Source organism: Cervus elaphus, chromosome 20 (genome assembly GCF_910594005.1).
Source record: "Cervus elaphus chromosome 20, mCerEla1.1, whole genome shotgun sequence".
NCBI lineage: Eukaryota > Metazoa > Chordata > Mammalia > Artiodactyla > Cervidae > Cervus > Cervus elaphus.
In genome coordinates, this window is record NC_057834.1 from 91,736,365 (window position 1) to 91,754,991 (window position 18,627).

Below are 18,627 nucleotides of genomic sequence, written 5' to 3' on the forward strand. Positions count from 1 at the left end.
AAAAAGACATGAAAAAAGGCAAAGTGGTTGTCTGACGAGGTCTTACAAATAGCTGAGAAAAGAAGAGAAGCAAAAGGCAAAGGAGAAAAGGAAAGATACACGCATTTGAATGCAGAGTTCCAAAGAATAGCAAGGAGAGATAAGAAAGCCTTCCTCAGTGATCAGTGGAAAGAAATAGAGGAAACCAATAGAATAGGAAAGACTTGAGATCTCTTCAAGAAAATTAGAGATACCAAGGGAAGTTTTCACGCAAAGATGGGCACAATTAAGGACAGAAATTATATGGACCTAACAGAAGCAGAAGATATAAAGAAGAGGTGACAAGAATACACAGAAAAACTATTTAAATAACATCTTCATGACCCAGATAACCATGATAGTATGATCACTCACCTAGAGCCAGACATCCTGGAATGTGAAGTCAAGTGGACCTTAAGAAGCATCACTAAAACAAAGCTAGTGGAGGTGATAGAATCCCAGTTGAGCTATTTCAAATCCTAAAAGATGATGCTGTAAAAGTGCTACATTCAATATGCCAACAAATTTGGAAAACTCAGCAGTGGCCACAGAGCTGGAAAAGGTCAGTTTGCATTACAATCCCTATTGGGATTGGAAAGGCAATGCCAAAGAATGTTCAAGCTACCAAACAATTGCACTCATCTCACACGCTAGCAAAGTAATGCTCAAAATTCTCCAAGCTGGGCTTCAACAGTATGTGAACTGTGAACATTTCAGATGTTCAAGCTCGTTTTAGAAAAGGCAGAGGAACCAGAGATCAAATTGCCAATATCCGTTGGACCATAGAAAAAGCAAAAGAGTTACAGAAACATCTACTTCTGCTTTATTGACTATGCCAAAGCCTTTGACTATGTGGATCACAGCAAACTGTGGAATGTTCTTCAAGACATGGGAATACCAGACCACCTGACCTGCCTCCTGAGAAATCTGTATTCAGGTCAAGAAGAAACAGTTAGAACTGGACATGGAACAACAGACTGATTCTAAATCGGGAAAGGAGTATGTCAAGGCTGTATATTGTCACCCTGTTTAACTTATATGCAGAGTACATCATGTGAAAGCTGGGCTGGATGAAGCACAGGTGGAATCAAGATTGCTGGGAGAAATATCAATAACCTCAGATATGCAGATGACACCACCCTTATGGCAGAAAGTGAAGAAGAACTAAAGAGCCTCTTGATGAAAGTGAAAGAGGAGAGTAAAAAATTTGGCTTAAAACTCAACATTCAGAAAATGAAGATCATGGCATCCGGTCCAATCACTTAATGACAAATAGATGAGGAGAAAATGGAAACAGTGAGAGACTTTATTTTGGGGGGCTCCAAAATCACTGCAGATGGTGACTGCAGACATGAAATTAAAAGACGCTTGCTCCTTGGAAGGAAAGCTATGATCAATCTAGACAGCATATTAAAAAGCAGAGATATTACTTGCCAACAAAGATCCATCTAGTCAAAGCTATGGTTTTTCCAGTAGTCATGTATGGATGTGAGAGAGCTGAGCACTGAAGAACTGATGCTTTTGAACTGTGGTGTTGGAGAAGACTCTTGAGAATTCCTTGGACTGCAAGGAGATCCAACCAGTGTATCCTAAAGGAAATCAGTCCTGAATATTCATTGGGAGGACCCTGATGCTGAAGCTGAAACTTCAATACTTTGGCCACCTGATGCAAAGAACTGAGTCATTGGAAAAGACCCCAATACTAGGAAAGATTGAAGGCGGGAGGAGAAGGGTACAACAGAGGATGAGATAGTTGTATGGCATCACCAAGTTAATGGACATGAGTTTGAGTAAGCTCCGGGAGTTGGTGATGGACAAGGAGGCCTGGAGTGCTGCAGTCCATGGGGTCTCAAGGTGTCAGACACGACTGAGTGACTGTACTGAACTGTATGTATGTACCAGACCTCTTTTGGTGTTTATTTTTCGTTAATAGCTTACAAAATAACATTTAGGAGATTGTAAAAAGTGGTCTTCAAAATATCTGTGGATTTATCACACACAAAAATCACTTTCAACATTTGGTCAGGCTTTTTATTTCTAAAGTTAGAGTCTACAAATCTATGTTGTCATATTTCTATAAAATGTTGTATTTTTCTTTTTATTCCTAACCTTATACCATAAGCATTTTTATGTTATTATGTAATCTTCATGAATATGTTTAATGTCTGTGTATTATTCCATCCTGTTTTTTTCATAATTTTACCATTTCCCTAACTTTTTCCCTATTTTCACTGCTGTTAATAGTACCCTAATATCTTATTACCTAAGATAATTTAAAATTAATAATTATTTTCTTAAGCTAGTTTCCAAGAAGTTTAATTTCTGGATCAAAGGTAATAGATATTTTTAAGTTTTTGAAAATTTTTTTTTTCTTACAAAAGATTGGTTGAAAAGTTTTTATAATACAGAATGGATGAGAATAAGATGAAAGCTAGGGTCTTCCTTGCCTGGCCTTTTTTCTATTTCCTGAGCAGTAACTGTGGATAAGTATTTTTTTGTGTGCATGATTTCAGAAAAGTTTCTCTCTATATAAGCATATCTAAATGTATCATATTATATACATACAGATGTCATTTTTATATGAAGATAGAAACATGATACATTGTTTTACAAGTTGTTGTTTTTCACTTAACACTATATCTTAATATCTTTTCATATCTGCATATATAACTGTACTTTTATTCTTATATACTGTACATTTTATGCCATTGTGTTGCCTTAGTATAACTTTGCAACTTTTCTTAAATATTGCTTTCTGTGTAAGAATTGGTAGATTTGTTTTATGTCCTATCTTCTACAAAAGAATAAAATTTCTATGTTAGAAAGACCTAAAGGCAGAGAGATTAAAGTACAGTGGAAAATAAGACATTTATAAGCAAAATAGCACAAGGACCTTGTAAAATACTCAGGATAATGTAAAAGAATTATGGCATCAAAACCTCTAAGGATTAGTAGATTAATGACAGTTGCGTGCTGGTGTTTTTAAAATAAACTCAAGGAAATGATGCAATAAATTTGTAAATATTTAAAATAATAGGTTAAAGGTAATGACAGATATTCTCAAAAGTCTTTATATGAGTAAACATCCCTAAGAAAATTTCAGATAAAATAAACCAGGTCTTGAATGCATCGTGTGTTATATTGATGCCAAGCAGAGAGGTTATGGTGGTTCCTTCTCCTTAATTACATCTTCAGTTACGTGGCTGAGGGAGAAAGGGATGGAACCAAAGTTATGTGCTTGAAATGAAGGTCATTTAGGTGACTCTGCTGCAAAACATAGCTTATATAAATTAAATCAGAAGGCTGGTGAAGATTGAAATGTGTATATTTTAATATTTTACTTAGCTCCCTGATTAGAACCTTAGGTTGAAATGAAATGGGGGCTGAGATAATGTGTAAAAGATTCTATCTCATTTTGCATAGCACTGAGTTAATCATTTTCCACTAGACTTTGAATAAAAATTGTGCTTATGTTAAGAACGTCTCTGGGCCAAAAAGTCTCACACAATTAATGATGTTTTGTTGTGTCTAACTTAATATAACTTAATCTGAATTGTTTTCAGTCATAGCAATGGACAAATTTGTAAAGTACTGCATTTAATGCCTTCATACCTTTCATGTTGATAACATAAAGTGATAGCTTCCTTCTAACTATTTTATAATATGTCACACTTAATTAGGTTTTGTCCAGTCCACCAAAAAATCAGGTGAATTTATAGAAGAGATAAGTCGTATGCAGTGAAGTGGGTAAAGTAAAAGATTATAGTTGCAAGCTACAATGAGATAGTGTCCTTGGGAGTTAATTCAGTATTATAGAGCATAGTGTTATTTAAATGTGTTTATTTTTCCCTGTTATTTTTAGTTTAAGCTGTCTTAATGCATTGTGACACATTGTATTCTCATGGTGGAATAATTCATGTGCCTTAATCTGTGAAGTTAATATAATGTATACATTATGAATACAAATAAAATATTAAGAATAAAGTTTTATATAGTGTATATAGAAGTAGGCATTTTATACTTTCATATTTGAATCAGAAGAAGCCATAGTGCTTGGCCAAGTAATATAAACCTAAATAGTAGGATTTAAATAAAATGCAATTTTATCATCATGTAGGCAGGATAGAATGGTCTTGATGAAAGAACAAGAAAATCATGCATTAAGAGTTGTAGTTCTAAATACAATTTCTGAGTGAATTGTGAAAGCATGTAGCTGTTTGTTTTCATGGATTCCTTCTGAAATATTTGTTAGGTATCTCTTTTATGCCACACTGTTCTTGGTGTGAACATAACGAAGTGCTTGCATATATTGAACTTTATATTCTGGGGAGAGATATGCCCAATAAGTGAAAAACAAACATGTAATGGGGCATATGGTCTAAGTGCTAGCAGGAAAGAAAATCAAGGTAAGGAGACAGAGTGATGGTTTGAGGCAGGGGTAGTATTTGTTAGGGCTGGCCTCTCTCAGTGAGGGGACATTTGAGCAGAGAGGGAAATGAGGTGCAGGGGTCAGTCACTCTGTCGTTTGAAGACGCAGCACAAGAAGCAGAGAGCCCAGCAAATGCAGAGTCTAAATTGGGAGCATAGTTTTTGAGTGAAGAATTTGGAAGGAGGTCAGTGTGACAAGCGCAGAATGGACAAGCCGAGAGTGGGAGAAGATGAGGCCAGAGGGAAAGAAAACTTTTATGCCATGAGGAGGATTTTATTCTGCAATAGGAAGTCACTGGGAAAATCAGAGCATACAAATGACATGAGCTGAAAGTTTTGAAAAGATTACTCTCGCCACTGTGTAGAGGCTTGACCTTAGCTTTCTGCATCTGTTATCTTTGAACAGATGTGGTCTTGAGTTGTGATTAATCCTGGGCTTTTGTAAGCCATGTTTCAATGCCAAAGGTAACATACGAACATCTTCACTGTGTAGGGAGATGTTGTTAGTCATGAATTTTGTCATGGTGAGTTGTTGGAAAGATAATTGATTGGCAACACACAAAAAATGATCAAAGAACAGTCATAATTTTCAAAGTGACCGGGAGCTTGGAATAAACCTGGATATATATTTACTCTGTTTTTATGGCCTTCTTAGGCTCTTAAAATTCAGATAAATAATTCTTGGCAAAACTTTCTCCTGATACAGAATTGCTGGTTTGTTTAGCTTCAAAAGAAGCAGAGGAAAGGGAATGAATTTAGAAAGCTTGCCTACTAATATTGAAGACCATATCCTTGCCACCACTTTTCAAATACTAAATTATCAAATTTAGAAGGAATTGGTGGAAACTGAGAAACTGTCAGCAGTAGTATAGGGACATAAGACCCCTTATCATTATAGGTGAAATAATCAGTTGATACCTCCTTTTTTGAAGAACATAGAGAAACATATATCAAAAGCGTCTAAAAGTTATCATGCTCTTTGACCCAATAATTCCAATTCCAGGAATTTATACTGAGTCAATAGTCAGAAATAATAAAATAATTATGAGCTGTATTTGAAGTAGCTTTATAATCACAAAAAATGGGAACAAGTCAACATTTAACATCAGGCAGTTGCTTAGCCAAATTTTAGTAAAACTTTATTAGAATAATCTGTGCAGTTATTGAAGAATAGTTCTTATTAAATGATACATGGAAACAGTCACAATATTTTGCTAAATGAATAAAATGGGATACAAAATATTATCTATAGTAGTAGAGTAAAAAAATATATACTTAGAAACCTGCCAAAATGTTGACTAGTTGTTATTTCTGAATGGTGAAACTAGGATATTGTTGTATTTATTATTATTATTATTTCAAGCTTCAAGTAGTGAATGTGTACTCTTTTCATATTTGGGGAAAGTAACATATTATTTTTAAAATGTTTGTTTTCATAATAGAAAGCTAATACTGTTATGTAATAATATTTTGTTGTTTTAAAAATATCTCGAAATATCCTATAGCATTTGAGTGGAAAAGATGTTTTCCTATGAAGTTCTCTGTATGAGTCTCTTCCATTTTGCTGCAGATGCTATGGGAACTGACAGTTCTCTTTGCTTTTAATGGTCGTCTTTATAGCAAGGTGAAGGAGCAGAGCCTTGAGGGATGAAGGGCTAAATAGATAGAGGAAATAGGGTGATGTGTCACACTGCTGACACGGGAGTCTCAGCACGCGCTGTCCTCCCTTACAGTCGGTGGGAAATGGTCAAGGTTAGACACTGGCTGAGGTCTTGCTTTTAAGCTTCAGTTTCAGAAGAACATCTGAGAAAAAAATGACCAAGTGAGGCCTTTTCTGATCTCCCACCTAATAAATCTTTCATGCTCAGGCCAGTGTCCCATTTTTGCTAAATCTGAAGCAGGCAGCACCTAACTGTACAGGCTCTCATTGACTTCCAAAGCCTAACCCTCCAGGGGCAAGCTAGCTGACGTGGGCAAGTGGCGATTACAGTCCTGAGAAAGAAGGACTACATGCTTCAGGAGATTCTGAGTGAGTCTGTAATTTACAGATTATGCTAGTACTGTTTGGCTTCTTAGAATAGTCTTTTGGTTCAGTAGCTGCTAATTGTTTATTTTAGTTATTATTATTGTAAATCATATTAAATATTTTATTAAGGTATCATTGACACAAAACATTATATTAATTTCAGGTATACAACATAACAATCCTGTAACTGTATAGTAAACCATATTTCTTTACAGCCTGTGGACTACTTGGGGAAAAGCCTAGATGTCCTGTTGGCTCTGATGAAACAGAGCTTCAGTAATTGATACCAAATCAGATTCCCCCCAACCCTCCTGTCCTGCCAACCTTGGGATTTCTGTTGCTTAGTAGGTCAAGCAGATTTACACACAAAGACCTAAAACACTGTTTATTTAGACTCTCTAGTTAAACAGTGCCAGCATTAGTATAGTGGGAAAGATGATATCTAACTTATATATACTATTATAAAGTTACTAAAATAAAGATTGACTTGATTAAAAAAAAAACCAACGATAACCTAATTGTCATGAGTTGATGTCATCTCTAAACTGAATTATTACTAAAAAAAACCCTTTTTGTATTTGGTGGACTGGATGAGTGAGGAAAACTGATGCTCAAAGACTTCTTTTTTTTTTTACATTTTAATATTACATTTTATTTAATCCAATATTTCTAAATATTATCATTCACCATGTAATCAATGTAAAAAATATTATGAGATATTTTGCATTCTTTTTTTCTTTCTTTTTTTTTTCCATTTATTTTTATTAGTTGGAGGCTAATTACTTTACAATATTGTAGTGGTTTTTGTCATACATTGACATGAATCAGCCATGGATTTACACGTATTCCCCATCCCGTTCCCCCCTCCCACCTCCCTCTCCACCCGATTCCTCTGGGTCTTCCCAGTGCACCAGGCCCGAGCACTTGTACTTCTTACAGAGAATACATTTGACCTATGTGATGCACTTCTTTTCACTTCCACATTTTTTTCTCTTAAGATTAATGTAGTTAAGTCATTCCATTTTTCCCCTGAAAGCCATATGAACCAGATATCTCACTATTTGTTTCCAAACACAGAGGGATGAGTAAGTAACTAACTGCCTCTTAGCAACTCACCTTAAACTGAGCAAGGGATCACATTCTAGTTCTGCTTTTCTTGAAGTACAGTCTTTGGATCAATTGAATCAGACTATCTGAGAGGAAAGAAAGCAAGAAAGTAAGAGAAAAGGCAGGCAAAGAAAGAAAGGGAGAGAAAGATAGTGAGGGAGGATATTTTGGAGAAACTATTTTTTGTGTAAAAGGGATAATCTAGTTCTAGTATTCTTTTGTGAGCTTTTGTTAACCAGGAAGTGGCATAATGATAGCTGTCAGAGATTTAGAGACACAGGTCATCAGATGATAAGCAAGGGATGTAGACAGGGATGTGTCAGAAACTAAAGACAAACCTAATGGATATTATGGGGTTGCCTAGAATTAAATCAAGGTGGGAGATAATACTTGCAATAAACATGCTCATCATTTCATCTATTATTATTTATTAGGTGCTTGTGCTTAGTCACTCAGTCATGTCTGACTCTTCGCAACCCCACAGACTGTAACCCGCCAGGCTCTTCTGTCCATGGAGATTCTCCAGGCAAGAATACTGGAGTGGGTTGCCATGCCCTTCTCCAGGGGATCTTCCCAACCCAGGGATCAAACCCAGGTCTCCCTCATTGTAGGCAGATTCTTTACCAACTGAGCCTCCAAGGAAGCCCCATTAGGTGCTTAGGTGCTTAGGCACTTGCTAATAAGTTAAATATCAACATGTTCTACAGATATTATTTCATTTAATGCTCCCAATATAACCACTAAGATATCTCTTTCTGACAGATGAGTATACTGAAGCTGAGGCTGAGCCTTAGGCCAAAGAACTTACGCCAGGTGACAGAGTTAGTATGGAACTTGAACTTTTTAGGTCTTTGTGTTCCTAAAGCTCAGTGCTGGTAATCAGTGCAGGTAAACAGAAATGTCTCCAGCAGCTTTTACTGTCAAATTTATAGGAATTATGTAATATCTTTTCTGCTGTGTCCACATGGAGTGTTGGGGTCACATCACTGAAATCTACTAATGGGTGAAATGTTTATAGTATAGTCAGTTCTGGTAGTTTTAGAGATCTAAAAGAATAGTGATGATTGGGATTATAAAAGCCATAACATGTTTCTAAAAAGGAAAAGACAACTAAATTCCCTTACAGTTATTTCGTTGCATGTGCGTTTGGCAAATCTGTCACTGCTTCTGGCTGTTGCCTTTTGTTTTTTTGTTTTTTTTTTTTTAATGCAAGTATCTCTTTGCATGGATTTCTTTGCTTCATGATTTCCTATTTTCTTTTCATTTTGAAATCATAGCTTGAACATTGTTTAATCCTGACATTTAAAAAACAGGGTCTTAACTTAATGTGAATGCTTTTAAATTAACCCCACTTGCTGCTGTTTCATTTACAATGTTTCCTTGACCTGTTTTTAATGCCTTTTGATATTTTATGTGGTCTCCAATCAGTTGAACAGGCAGTAGCTGAAGCTGTGGGATCTAGCCACTATGACTCCGAGTCTGGTGTTAGCAGCACAGATGAAGGAGAGAAGCTCTCAAGGAAGCTGGAGGCTGACACAGGTGCAGGTAAGGGTGCATCATTACCTAGGAAAGATCTTCAGAAAGCCTCTGCAAAAGGCAGCGCCATTTCCATCTTTCATCTTCTTATCCTTGTTTCCGTCTTTATTTTCTTTTTGACCAGTGAATGTGATGGCAGGAGGTGAGAAGCATTATGGGGAGCTTTGGAGCTGACATCAGATATGAAAGTTATCATTCTTTTCTGGAATACATTGGTGCCTAGAGTTTGTTTTTTAAAAAAGGATTTCAGATAATAAAAAAAGGACTGCAAGTAACAGAGAATATTGGTAGGGATTTTCAGACCAATCTTATGTCTTAGCTTGTCTCCCAGTTAGGTGGATGTGCCTAACTCACCCATTGGAGACTTGAAGAGCCCAGACACATTTCATGATGATTTATCTGAACTCCTTATTTTTAAAAATTAGGCAAGAATTCTTTGCCATCAGCAAATGACCTGGCTCGTGATGATGAGTATTCCAGCTGCAGGAGTGCCAATTAGAGTGACTCACAGACCATGACTCATACATATCTGCTCACACAGCCTGTGTCCTTGAAATCAGGTTTCCCTGTATTTAGTAGATAACTTTTTAAAAATACCCCAATTTGAATACATGCATGTGTGTGTGTGGAAATAGGGGAGGGAGAGGGGGCTTCATTGTATTCATCATGTGGTCACATTACCCCCCATATCCAATTTTTAATGATGGGCATCAAGCCCTGTAAGGTATTTGAGATTTCACTCTATTTTCAAGCAGACAAATTAGCCAGACAGTTTCACAGATGCATCAGTAGATACAAGATTCCTGAGTCAGAGAAAAAGGACTTTGTGACTCAAGACAAATAGTAGCAGCCAGGTGATTTGCACTTAGACTGGCTCCCTGAGCTCAAGTTCCCCCAGGAAATGTGGAGACGGCCAGGTGACACCCGAACTTGAGTGGACTGAATTGCAGAAGGACTCTGGGCTTCCAGAATCCAAGTCTTTCATAGTGGGCATTCAATCAGAGGAGTTCTGATATACCTCCCCAAACTTCTGCAATGCAGGCAGAGTAGTTGTTGTCTGTTAAATCTGATTCAAGCAAGAAGATATCACATATTGTATTCAGTGAGAGGGGAATGTGGAAAGAAGATTTGTTAGGGCTCTCTGTGTGCCAGGCACTGTGCCAAACATTTTGTGGTTTGTTCTTACAAAGATTCTGTAGTCAGGGATTGCTATCATCACTTTATGGATAAGAGAATGAAGGCTTAGAGATATGTTTCCCAAGTTCACACAACTATGTGGCAGAGCTGGCATTCTCACCCAGATCTGTCTGACTCCCAAGTACACACTCAGTCACTAAATCAAATTGCCCCTGTTTGTGAATATTACTTGATTTCTTATATTCGTTATTTTTTTTTTTTTCAAAAAGCCCATGAGGTTGCTAGTAAAAACACATCATGTTTTTGTATTGATATTTCTTAGAAGGGCTTCAATTACGCTTTCTCCCTTGCTTCAGGAATGTCATATCTGACTCCTGTGTGTGTGTGTGTGTGTGTGTGTGTGTGTAATAACTCAGCTAGGTGCCATTAGCACTTTTTCTCTGAGAATTTAGGCACAATATATTATTACATAGTGGCTAGGCAATTTTATTACCCTGTATTCCTGAATGTTCTTTAATTAATACATAAATTTAGAGGTCAACTTAGCAAAACAGAGGACTTTCCTTAAATGTTTTTTATAACTGACTGTTGAAGTATACTTTCACGCAGGAATTTGAATAGTAATAGATATACTATTAAAGAGACTTGACATGTTGTTTCTCATGGCTTTCATTTAATTTTGTTTTAAATCTAGTCATCTGTAATGAAATAAAGCAAACCATATTCTTTCAGGTGAACTGGCTCCATGGAAGCCCATTTGGCTCTGCATTTAGTATAATAAATAACCGCTCTGGTATGCTGAGGACCTCCTGTAAAAGTTAACAGCACCCTACCAATAGACCTGAGGTTTCTGAGGTGCTGTGTGCTTAGTTGTGTCTGACTCTTTGTGACCCCATGGACTGCAGCCCCCCGGGCTCCTCTGTCCATGGGGATTCTCCAGGCAAGAATACTGGAGTGGGTTGCCATGCCCTCCTCCAGGGGATCTTCCCAACCCAGGGAGATCGAACCCAGGTCTCCTGCATCGCAAGTGGGATTCTTTACTGACTGAGCCACCAGAGAAGCCCAAAAAAACTGGAGTGGGTAGCTTATCCCTTCTCCTGGGGAAGTTTCTGTTACTCCTTTGAATGAATATATCAAAAGTTACCTTCCAAATACATTTTTAAAGGGAAATTTAATATCAGCTGTTATTGTCTAACTTCATAAAGGCTTGTTTTAATAGCCGGTAAGAGGCCAAGAGGAGGAACAACGGACAGCCATCTGTGGTGTTAGGAGAGGAATTGCAGTTATAGGACAGTCCCAGATGGGGTAACAAGAGTATGGACGAAGTGAGTAAGATCAGGGCTTTCGGTTTCTGGGAGATTGCTGGTGATGGGGTAGGGGTGTGATGATTAGCCAAAAGGGCAAGCAAGAGAAAACCATGAGGAAGACACACTTGCCTACTTTATACATTTATACCATTTGGAAGTTGGCACCATGGCATTATAACTTATTTTGTAGAATCTATTTCAGTGTCTTCTACAAACAAAGAAGGTTAGATTGATAGAAAGCATTGAGAGGACCATTTGAGAAGCTCTAATCTCTCTATTATTCTGCAGTTGAGAAATTGAAATGCTTTGTCCTTTGGTCTGGAATGCTTTTATTTATTTTACGTGGATCACTGCAACAGAAATGCACATATTTGCTAAAGGATAAGACATCTATCTGAAGCCTTTTAAGAAACACATTGAACTTGTATTTATTGAAGTATGAGAGCTAACACACCCAGATTTGCAGGAAAGTATGGATGAGAAACTTATGAAATACTTCAAGTAGGTTATTTATGTTGAAAATTGTCCCAGACTAGTTTGTAGTCCTGTCCTGTCTTGCTCTGTGATCCTCTTTTGCCAAAGGCAAATCAATTTCTGAAGGTAGAGGGGAGGTATTCTGACCTACAACACAAATTTGTATCTATAGTAAAAAGTCTTACCTTGAGCTATGAAGTTATTTGATGACTAAATTTAGATATAGTAGCTTTAATGGGAGCAATGTATGGGATAACGATCAGTTCATATTGTATTATGATTCTGTTGCTAAATGCTCACATGAGTACAAGAGAACTAGGCTGAGAACAAGCATATTATGGTCCTGTAGGGAACAATGATTGCTAAAATGAAATCCTCACTATTTTCCTTGTTGCATAATTTTTTCTGCAAGTCCTAATATTTCATTTGAAAGTGGGATATATGTGTGTGTGTGTATGGGTGTGTGTGTGTGTGTATAAGAAAGAGAGGGAGAGAGAGAGATTTTATTATTCTAAGACATGGATTTTGTTTGTTTGTTTTCAACAGTTCTGATGTTCAATTTCCTTTAATATCAATGTGTGTCCATTAAATTTGATAGCTCTTTTTTTTTTTCATCACGAAAAGCCATTATTAAATCATGGTGCATGTTACAGCTGATGGCATCCTAGAACTGAGGAAATGAAATATAATATCAGTAGCCCCTTGATATTATATATAAATATCTCTTATATATAGAAAATTATGCATAATGTCTCCTCCTGCACTTTGATTAAAGTAACCTTGATTTCTAATCTTATTTTATAGCACTGGATAGGAATCTAGTGGTGGAGGAAAGGATTGCACTCAGCTCAAACAAGAAATCCAAGCAAGTTGCATCAGAAGAGCATACCCTGGAGAAGAAAGAAGCAGTGGAGGAAGGTGAAGGTCCCCAACCCAGGGATGCTGACACAGAAGAAAAAGGGGATGCCGCACTGTGGGGAAGAGCTGAGGTTAATGAGGTTCCCTCAGGGCAGGGGAAGCCAAAAGCAGAACAGCTGGCATCGGTAGGACAGTTTACAGAGGAAAGAGAGCTCTCTCAGGCCATAGCAGTTGGGGCAGAGGCAGAAGCAGAAGGGAATAGAAGGCAGGATAAAGAAGGGTTAGGCGCCAGAGAAGTAGCAGCAGCAAAAGACTCTGGAGGTCTGAATGAAGGTGAGGCTGCTGAGGCACGGGTCTTGATGCAGACAGTGCTGGAGACGGAGAAGGCAGCTTGTGAAGGTGGGCAGGCTTCAGAGAGGGCACTGCTGGCAAGTCAGGCAGCAGCTCTGAAGTCAGCGTGTGCTCAGGAGACAGCGGCCCTAAGAGAGGCAGTGAGGCCAGAGAAGGGAAAGTCCGAGAGCGCGGCTGTGAGCGCGGCTGGGTCTGCAAAGCCAGGCGTGGAGGACAGTGAAGAGGAAGCATGTACAGACCTAGAAGACAGGGGACCCATGGAAGATGCCACATCTGACCGAGAGGAGGGTTTAGAAGAGGCAATGCTGGGGCGAGACGAGTCGACCAAAGAGAGAGAGGCAGTCACGGGAATGGAAACACCTTTGAGCTCCTCCACTTCTGAGAAGGTTGAGGCTACTCAGATGGGGAGTTCAGTGGACAGCCTGGAAGGACTTTGTAAGGACCAGGTGGAAAAAGAGGAGGTGGTGACGGAGTCAGAGTCTAATAAAGATGATGCTAGGAAAGAAATGTTACCTGAGGAATTCGACTCAGAAAAGAGAGAGAGGAGGAAAGCTGAGAGGTCAAAAACACCCCTGGGAGAAACTGAATCTGAGAGAGAAGAGGTGACAAGGGCAAAGGCGCTTCAGGATGAAGACACTTTAGAAGAGGAACAACATCTTAAAGGGAAAGAGGGGGAACCTGTGCAGGAAGAAAGACTAGAGGAAGAGACACAAGCCTCCCCAAATGAAATGGAGCGTGATGCCGAGGATGGAGCAGCCATGGGGGCATCTGAAGTGACTGAAGACACAGGGCAACAGAGAGAGGACTCACTGAGAGACAGGGAGGTGGATGTGTTTGAAGCGGCCCCTGGGTTTGAGAAGTCCCTAGAAAACAGAGTGGTTTGGGGGAAAGGAGAAGGAGGGGAAAGACTGAGAGATGCTGGAACTGCAGAGCACAGAGGCTCAGCAGGGCTGGTCTTTGGTGAGAATGTGACCCACGAAGAGCAGGAAGAGGGGTCCACCCCTGCAGGAGAGGCGGTGTCAGGAGCTCCCGAAACCAAGTCCACAGGGAGGGGGCAGACTCCCAGAGATGCAGGCGAGGCCCAGGGGTCTGCAACCAAAGATCAAGACATGGTTGCCAGCCAGGAGGGGAGGAATAAAGACGGGCCTTTACAGGGGCCAGAGGGAGTAGCTGTCACAGCCTTGACCCAAGATGTTCCCGAAGGAGATTCCATGATGGCAGGAAAACTCAGTGATATGATGGATGAGGACGCAGAGGAGGAGGTGCATGAAGAGTGCACACTGGGGACAGGAGTGATGAAGAATGGGGACCCTAAGGGGAACGGAAGCGCGCATGGCGTGGTTATGACTGTGGAAGATCCCCACCAAGGAGGAGGAGCCTCAGAAGAAGCTGCAGAGAGGGAGGACGATTCTGCTGAGGGGGAAATAGAAGCAAATAAAGGCTCCTCCTTTTCAGATGGTGCTGGGGAGGAAGCCTGGCACACAGTGGATGAGATGCCAGGAGAAACAGCAGTTGCGGAGAAGGTGGCTGTAGAGGGTATAGTGCTGAGCGGGGAGGATGTGCCAGTGGCCGAGGAGATGACTGCGATTTCGGCACTGGAGGCTGAGGCTGAGGCTGAGGCTCCTGGGGAACCTTCTAACCTGGAAGGGAAGGCCCCAAAGCCAGGGCCAGCTGGGGAGGCAAAGAAAGCTGAAACCACCCTGGGGGCTGAGTCTGAGTCGGTGGGAGAGGAGGCAGGGATGGGGAGTCCTGCTGGGGAGCAGGAGTCAGGGGAAGCTGAAGAATTTAGACTGGAATTATCCCAAGAGAGCGGGTCAGAGGCCAGGAGAGGGAGTCCACAGGACGCAGAAACACTCCCTGAAAAGCCCAACTGCAGGGGAATCCAAGAGAAGCAAGAGCTTTCAGTGCAAAGAGGAAGTGAGGACCTGGATGTTTCCTTGAGTCCGAGGAAGGCCTAAGAGACTTCATGGCTGATGGTGAGTTTAAGCCCGACCTGTTTGCAGGATTACACAGATCTCCCACCTGGGGTCTCTTCTCCTGTGGGCTGCCTCATCCCTTTATCAGTGCCTGCACACACACAGGCTTCAGTTCTAGGGGCTGCTGAGCCCAGCAGGATGGGGGCTGGGCGAGATGGACAGGCAGACCAGAGGCATACAGGGACCCATTTCTAGACCCTCTACAACTCAAAATCCCAGCCTCTGCCGTTGGAAGCACAGCCCTCAAGGAGTGAGATCCTCCTCTCTCTTACAGGGCCAGGAATATGGATACAGAGGAGAGCGTGAGCCATGGGGACAAAGGGAAAAAGGCTTAATTTGCCTTTAAATGGGCTCTCTGTCTTCGTTTCTGAAGTTCTGTGAAGTTTAATAAATATATATAGCATAAATTAGTAAAATAAAATATTTGAAATGTGTTAAAAAATATATGTATATCTGTAAAATACTGATGATTGTAACTAAAGACCAAAATTATTTCTAGCATTTCCTTGTGTTTCCACTATTTGATGTATCCTTACTGCCTGAATCCTACTATTCTGAGTGATTATATTCATAGTTCTATCCTTTTTATTGTCTTTCAGGATATTTTCAAGATGTCTTCCAGAAGACTTGGAGTGGAGGAGAAGGATTCACCAGAATATCTCACCAGGACTTTTTTTTTTTTTTAAATCCCTGTGCTTGTCTGAGTGATTCCCAGTCTGCCAGCTGGTCTGTAGCACCTCAAGCACCTTGAGAAGAGGTGCTCAGCTCCTTCCCAGGGTGCTGGTTTCTGATGGAGGACTGGAAGGCTCTTACCTAATTCTACACAGTTAACATGTCCATATTCAAATCAAACTGATCATTTTCAAATGCTTGACTTTTACCAAAGATTACCAGAAAGGCCCAGTATTGATATCTGGGGTTTCTTTAAATTCCTATTTATTTATAATCACATCTTAGTCCCAGCTTCATACATGAGCATTTGATTTAAGATCTTTGGCTTTGTCTGTGAAAATTAGCTCTAAACACTCTTCCAGGTACCTTCAGTGCTAAAGATTGCTCCAGACCTTTAAGTCCTTCCAGAAAAGGGTTTCATGGCATGTCTATTTACTTATAAATAGTCATGCTTTCCATTTATGCCAGATCAGTAATTTAAAGTCTAAATCTTATTTCAAAATGCCCTTTCTTTTTGCATGTGTCTATAGTCTTGCTTTCCGAGGTGAACAGGTAAATGCGTGTGGCATTTATCCTTGGGGGACTTCTTTATAGGGCCACTCAAATTAAATTAATGTAGTAAATAATTTAGCTGAGTAAAATGAGTAACAATCATTACAGCAGGTAAACATTGCACATCAGCCTGTATGCCAGCATTCTAGACTCTAGACTCTAGACTGTCATTCAGTGGAAAAGAAACTTGGATTAAATTAGCTTGCTGCTCACCTTCCCAGGTTCTGTTATTTCAAACCTGTGAACTAACCCTGCAGTGCATTGCAAATCAACGGTCATGACTTCTTTCTAAATTACCCCTGCCCCCCATATCACTAGAAATAGTTGTGTAGCTGTGTCTCTTGGGGATTTCAATTTCCCTGTGACATCTCTGTTCATACACTAGTGTCCCGAAGGGCACATATGTTTGGCTTTCTTTTCATTATGTAAGGAGGTGAAAGAAGATGCCCTAAAGTAGTAATTCTCCAGTTACACTACACATTAGACTTTCATGGGGCACTTTCATGAATGAATCAACCCTTGATCCTACCCCAGGGATTCAGATCTAATTAGTTTTAGATGGGTGTAGGCATTAGTTTTTTGTTTTGTTGTTTTAATTTTTCAGTTGATTTTACTATGTAGAAAAAGTTGAGAATTGCTGCCCTGATCATTATACAGTCCACACTGGTTGCCCTATGTCCCTAAAAATCAGGCATACCATCTTTATTTTTTTTTTTATCTTTAGAGGTGTGTTTCATTTTAATAAAGGAGTCATTCAGTGATCAAAGGTATTAATATAATGGACCAGTGGTTCGCAAAACGTGGCCTTGATCAGGGTATCAGCATCACCTAGAACTGTTCCAAATACAAATTCCTGCCTTCATCTCATACCTGTTAAATTGGAAACTCTGTGGGTGGGGCAGAGCAATTGGTGTTTTAACAAGCCCTCTGGGTAATTCTGAGGTACACTATTGTCTGAAAACTGCTGTCACGGACTATTGATTGTATTGAAGATTAGTCTCAGTTGGAAAATGGCTTGCAGAAGTATTGTGAACTTTGTCTCTCTTTCTGTCTCTTCTACCCTCTGTGTCTCTTCTCTCTTTTCACTTGAGGAAATGATGGTCACTATAAAAGTGATGACCTCAACTTTAAACTCATTTTTATTATGACTGTAATGATATATATGTGAAACTCTTCAGCCCCACCCCCTTTTAAGGATGAACATCACTCATGGCACATCATAGATCTCCATTGTCTTACATTATAAAATAGCTTTCCTCTCCATTATATCCAATTTCATTTATTACTGAGCTGCATTAGTGTGGAGTTATACAGTATTTTTTCTTTGATCTCAACCTCATTGCTACAGAGCACTTTGAATACATAGCACCTTATGGGAGAGATTATGAACTTGTTAATTCCATTGAAGAATTCATTTTGTACAATGTGCTAAGTGGAAATTGCATTGGATTATTTTATATTTAACACATTCCATCAAAACACATTCTGTAAAATTATACTACAATCTGCATGTGGGTTTAACTGTGAAATTCAGTGTTGTGATATTTCAATGAAGTGAATTCTTTCTCTGAAAATACTATGTTGATAAAATTATTTATGTGTTCAACTGAACTGATTTTTTCCCTAGTTTCATTATTAAAAGCATAAATAAACAATATGTATATATATAAGACATAAATGATCCTTTACAAGTTAAGACTAGACTTTTAAAATCTTCTTTGTCATTTCCTTAAAATTTAAACTCCACAGAGTAGAGCAGAGAGAATTATTTTCATTGGTCTGTATTTTTGAGTATATGTGTTTATATTCACTCTATATTCACATATGTCTTTCACATACATGTAATAATGTCAGAGAGGAAAATTGTTATCACTATTTCATAGATAAGCAAATAGAAGTTCAATTAAGTGACTTGTCTAAAATCATAATCAGTCTCAGGTCTTCTCACTCCAAACTCTGACTTTTTAAAAAAATCCCATATACTTCCTTCTAGGAAAAGGAATATTAAACAGATACTAAGGTATTATATGTCAATCTTTACATATTTTTGTTTACTTGGTAGAGGTAAAAATCAAACCTCATTAATATATACTATATCAATAAGAAAAGAGTTACTGTTCCAGTCAGTATCAACCAAAGAATATGATAGATTATTTAAATAATTCAAAAGAAAAATAGACAACCA

The 18,627-nt window shown here is 39.0% G+C and overlaps 1 protein-coding gene across 1 annotated transcript in view; it reads left to right on the forward strand.

Moving 5' to 3' along the window:
• The window catches only part of ERICH3 (glutamate rich 3), a 117,846-nt gene extending 99,793 nt beyond the window's left edge, over positions 1-18,053 (forward strand). Inside the window, 3 exon segments of the mRNA XM_043878246.1 lie at positions 9,008-9,124; positions 12,838-15,218; positions 15,818-18,053. Coding sequence (XP_043734181.1) covers positions 9,008-9,124; positions 12,838-15,200 — 2,480 coding nt within the window. The 3' untranslated portion in view covers positions 15,201-15,218; positions 15,818-18,053.
• Positions 18,054-18,627: the final 574 nt, after the last annotated feature.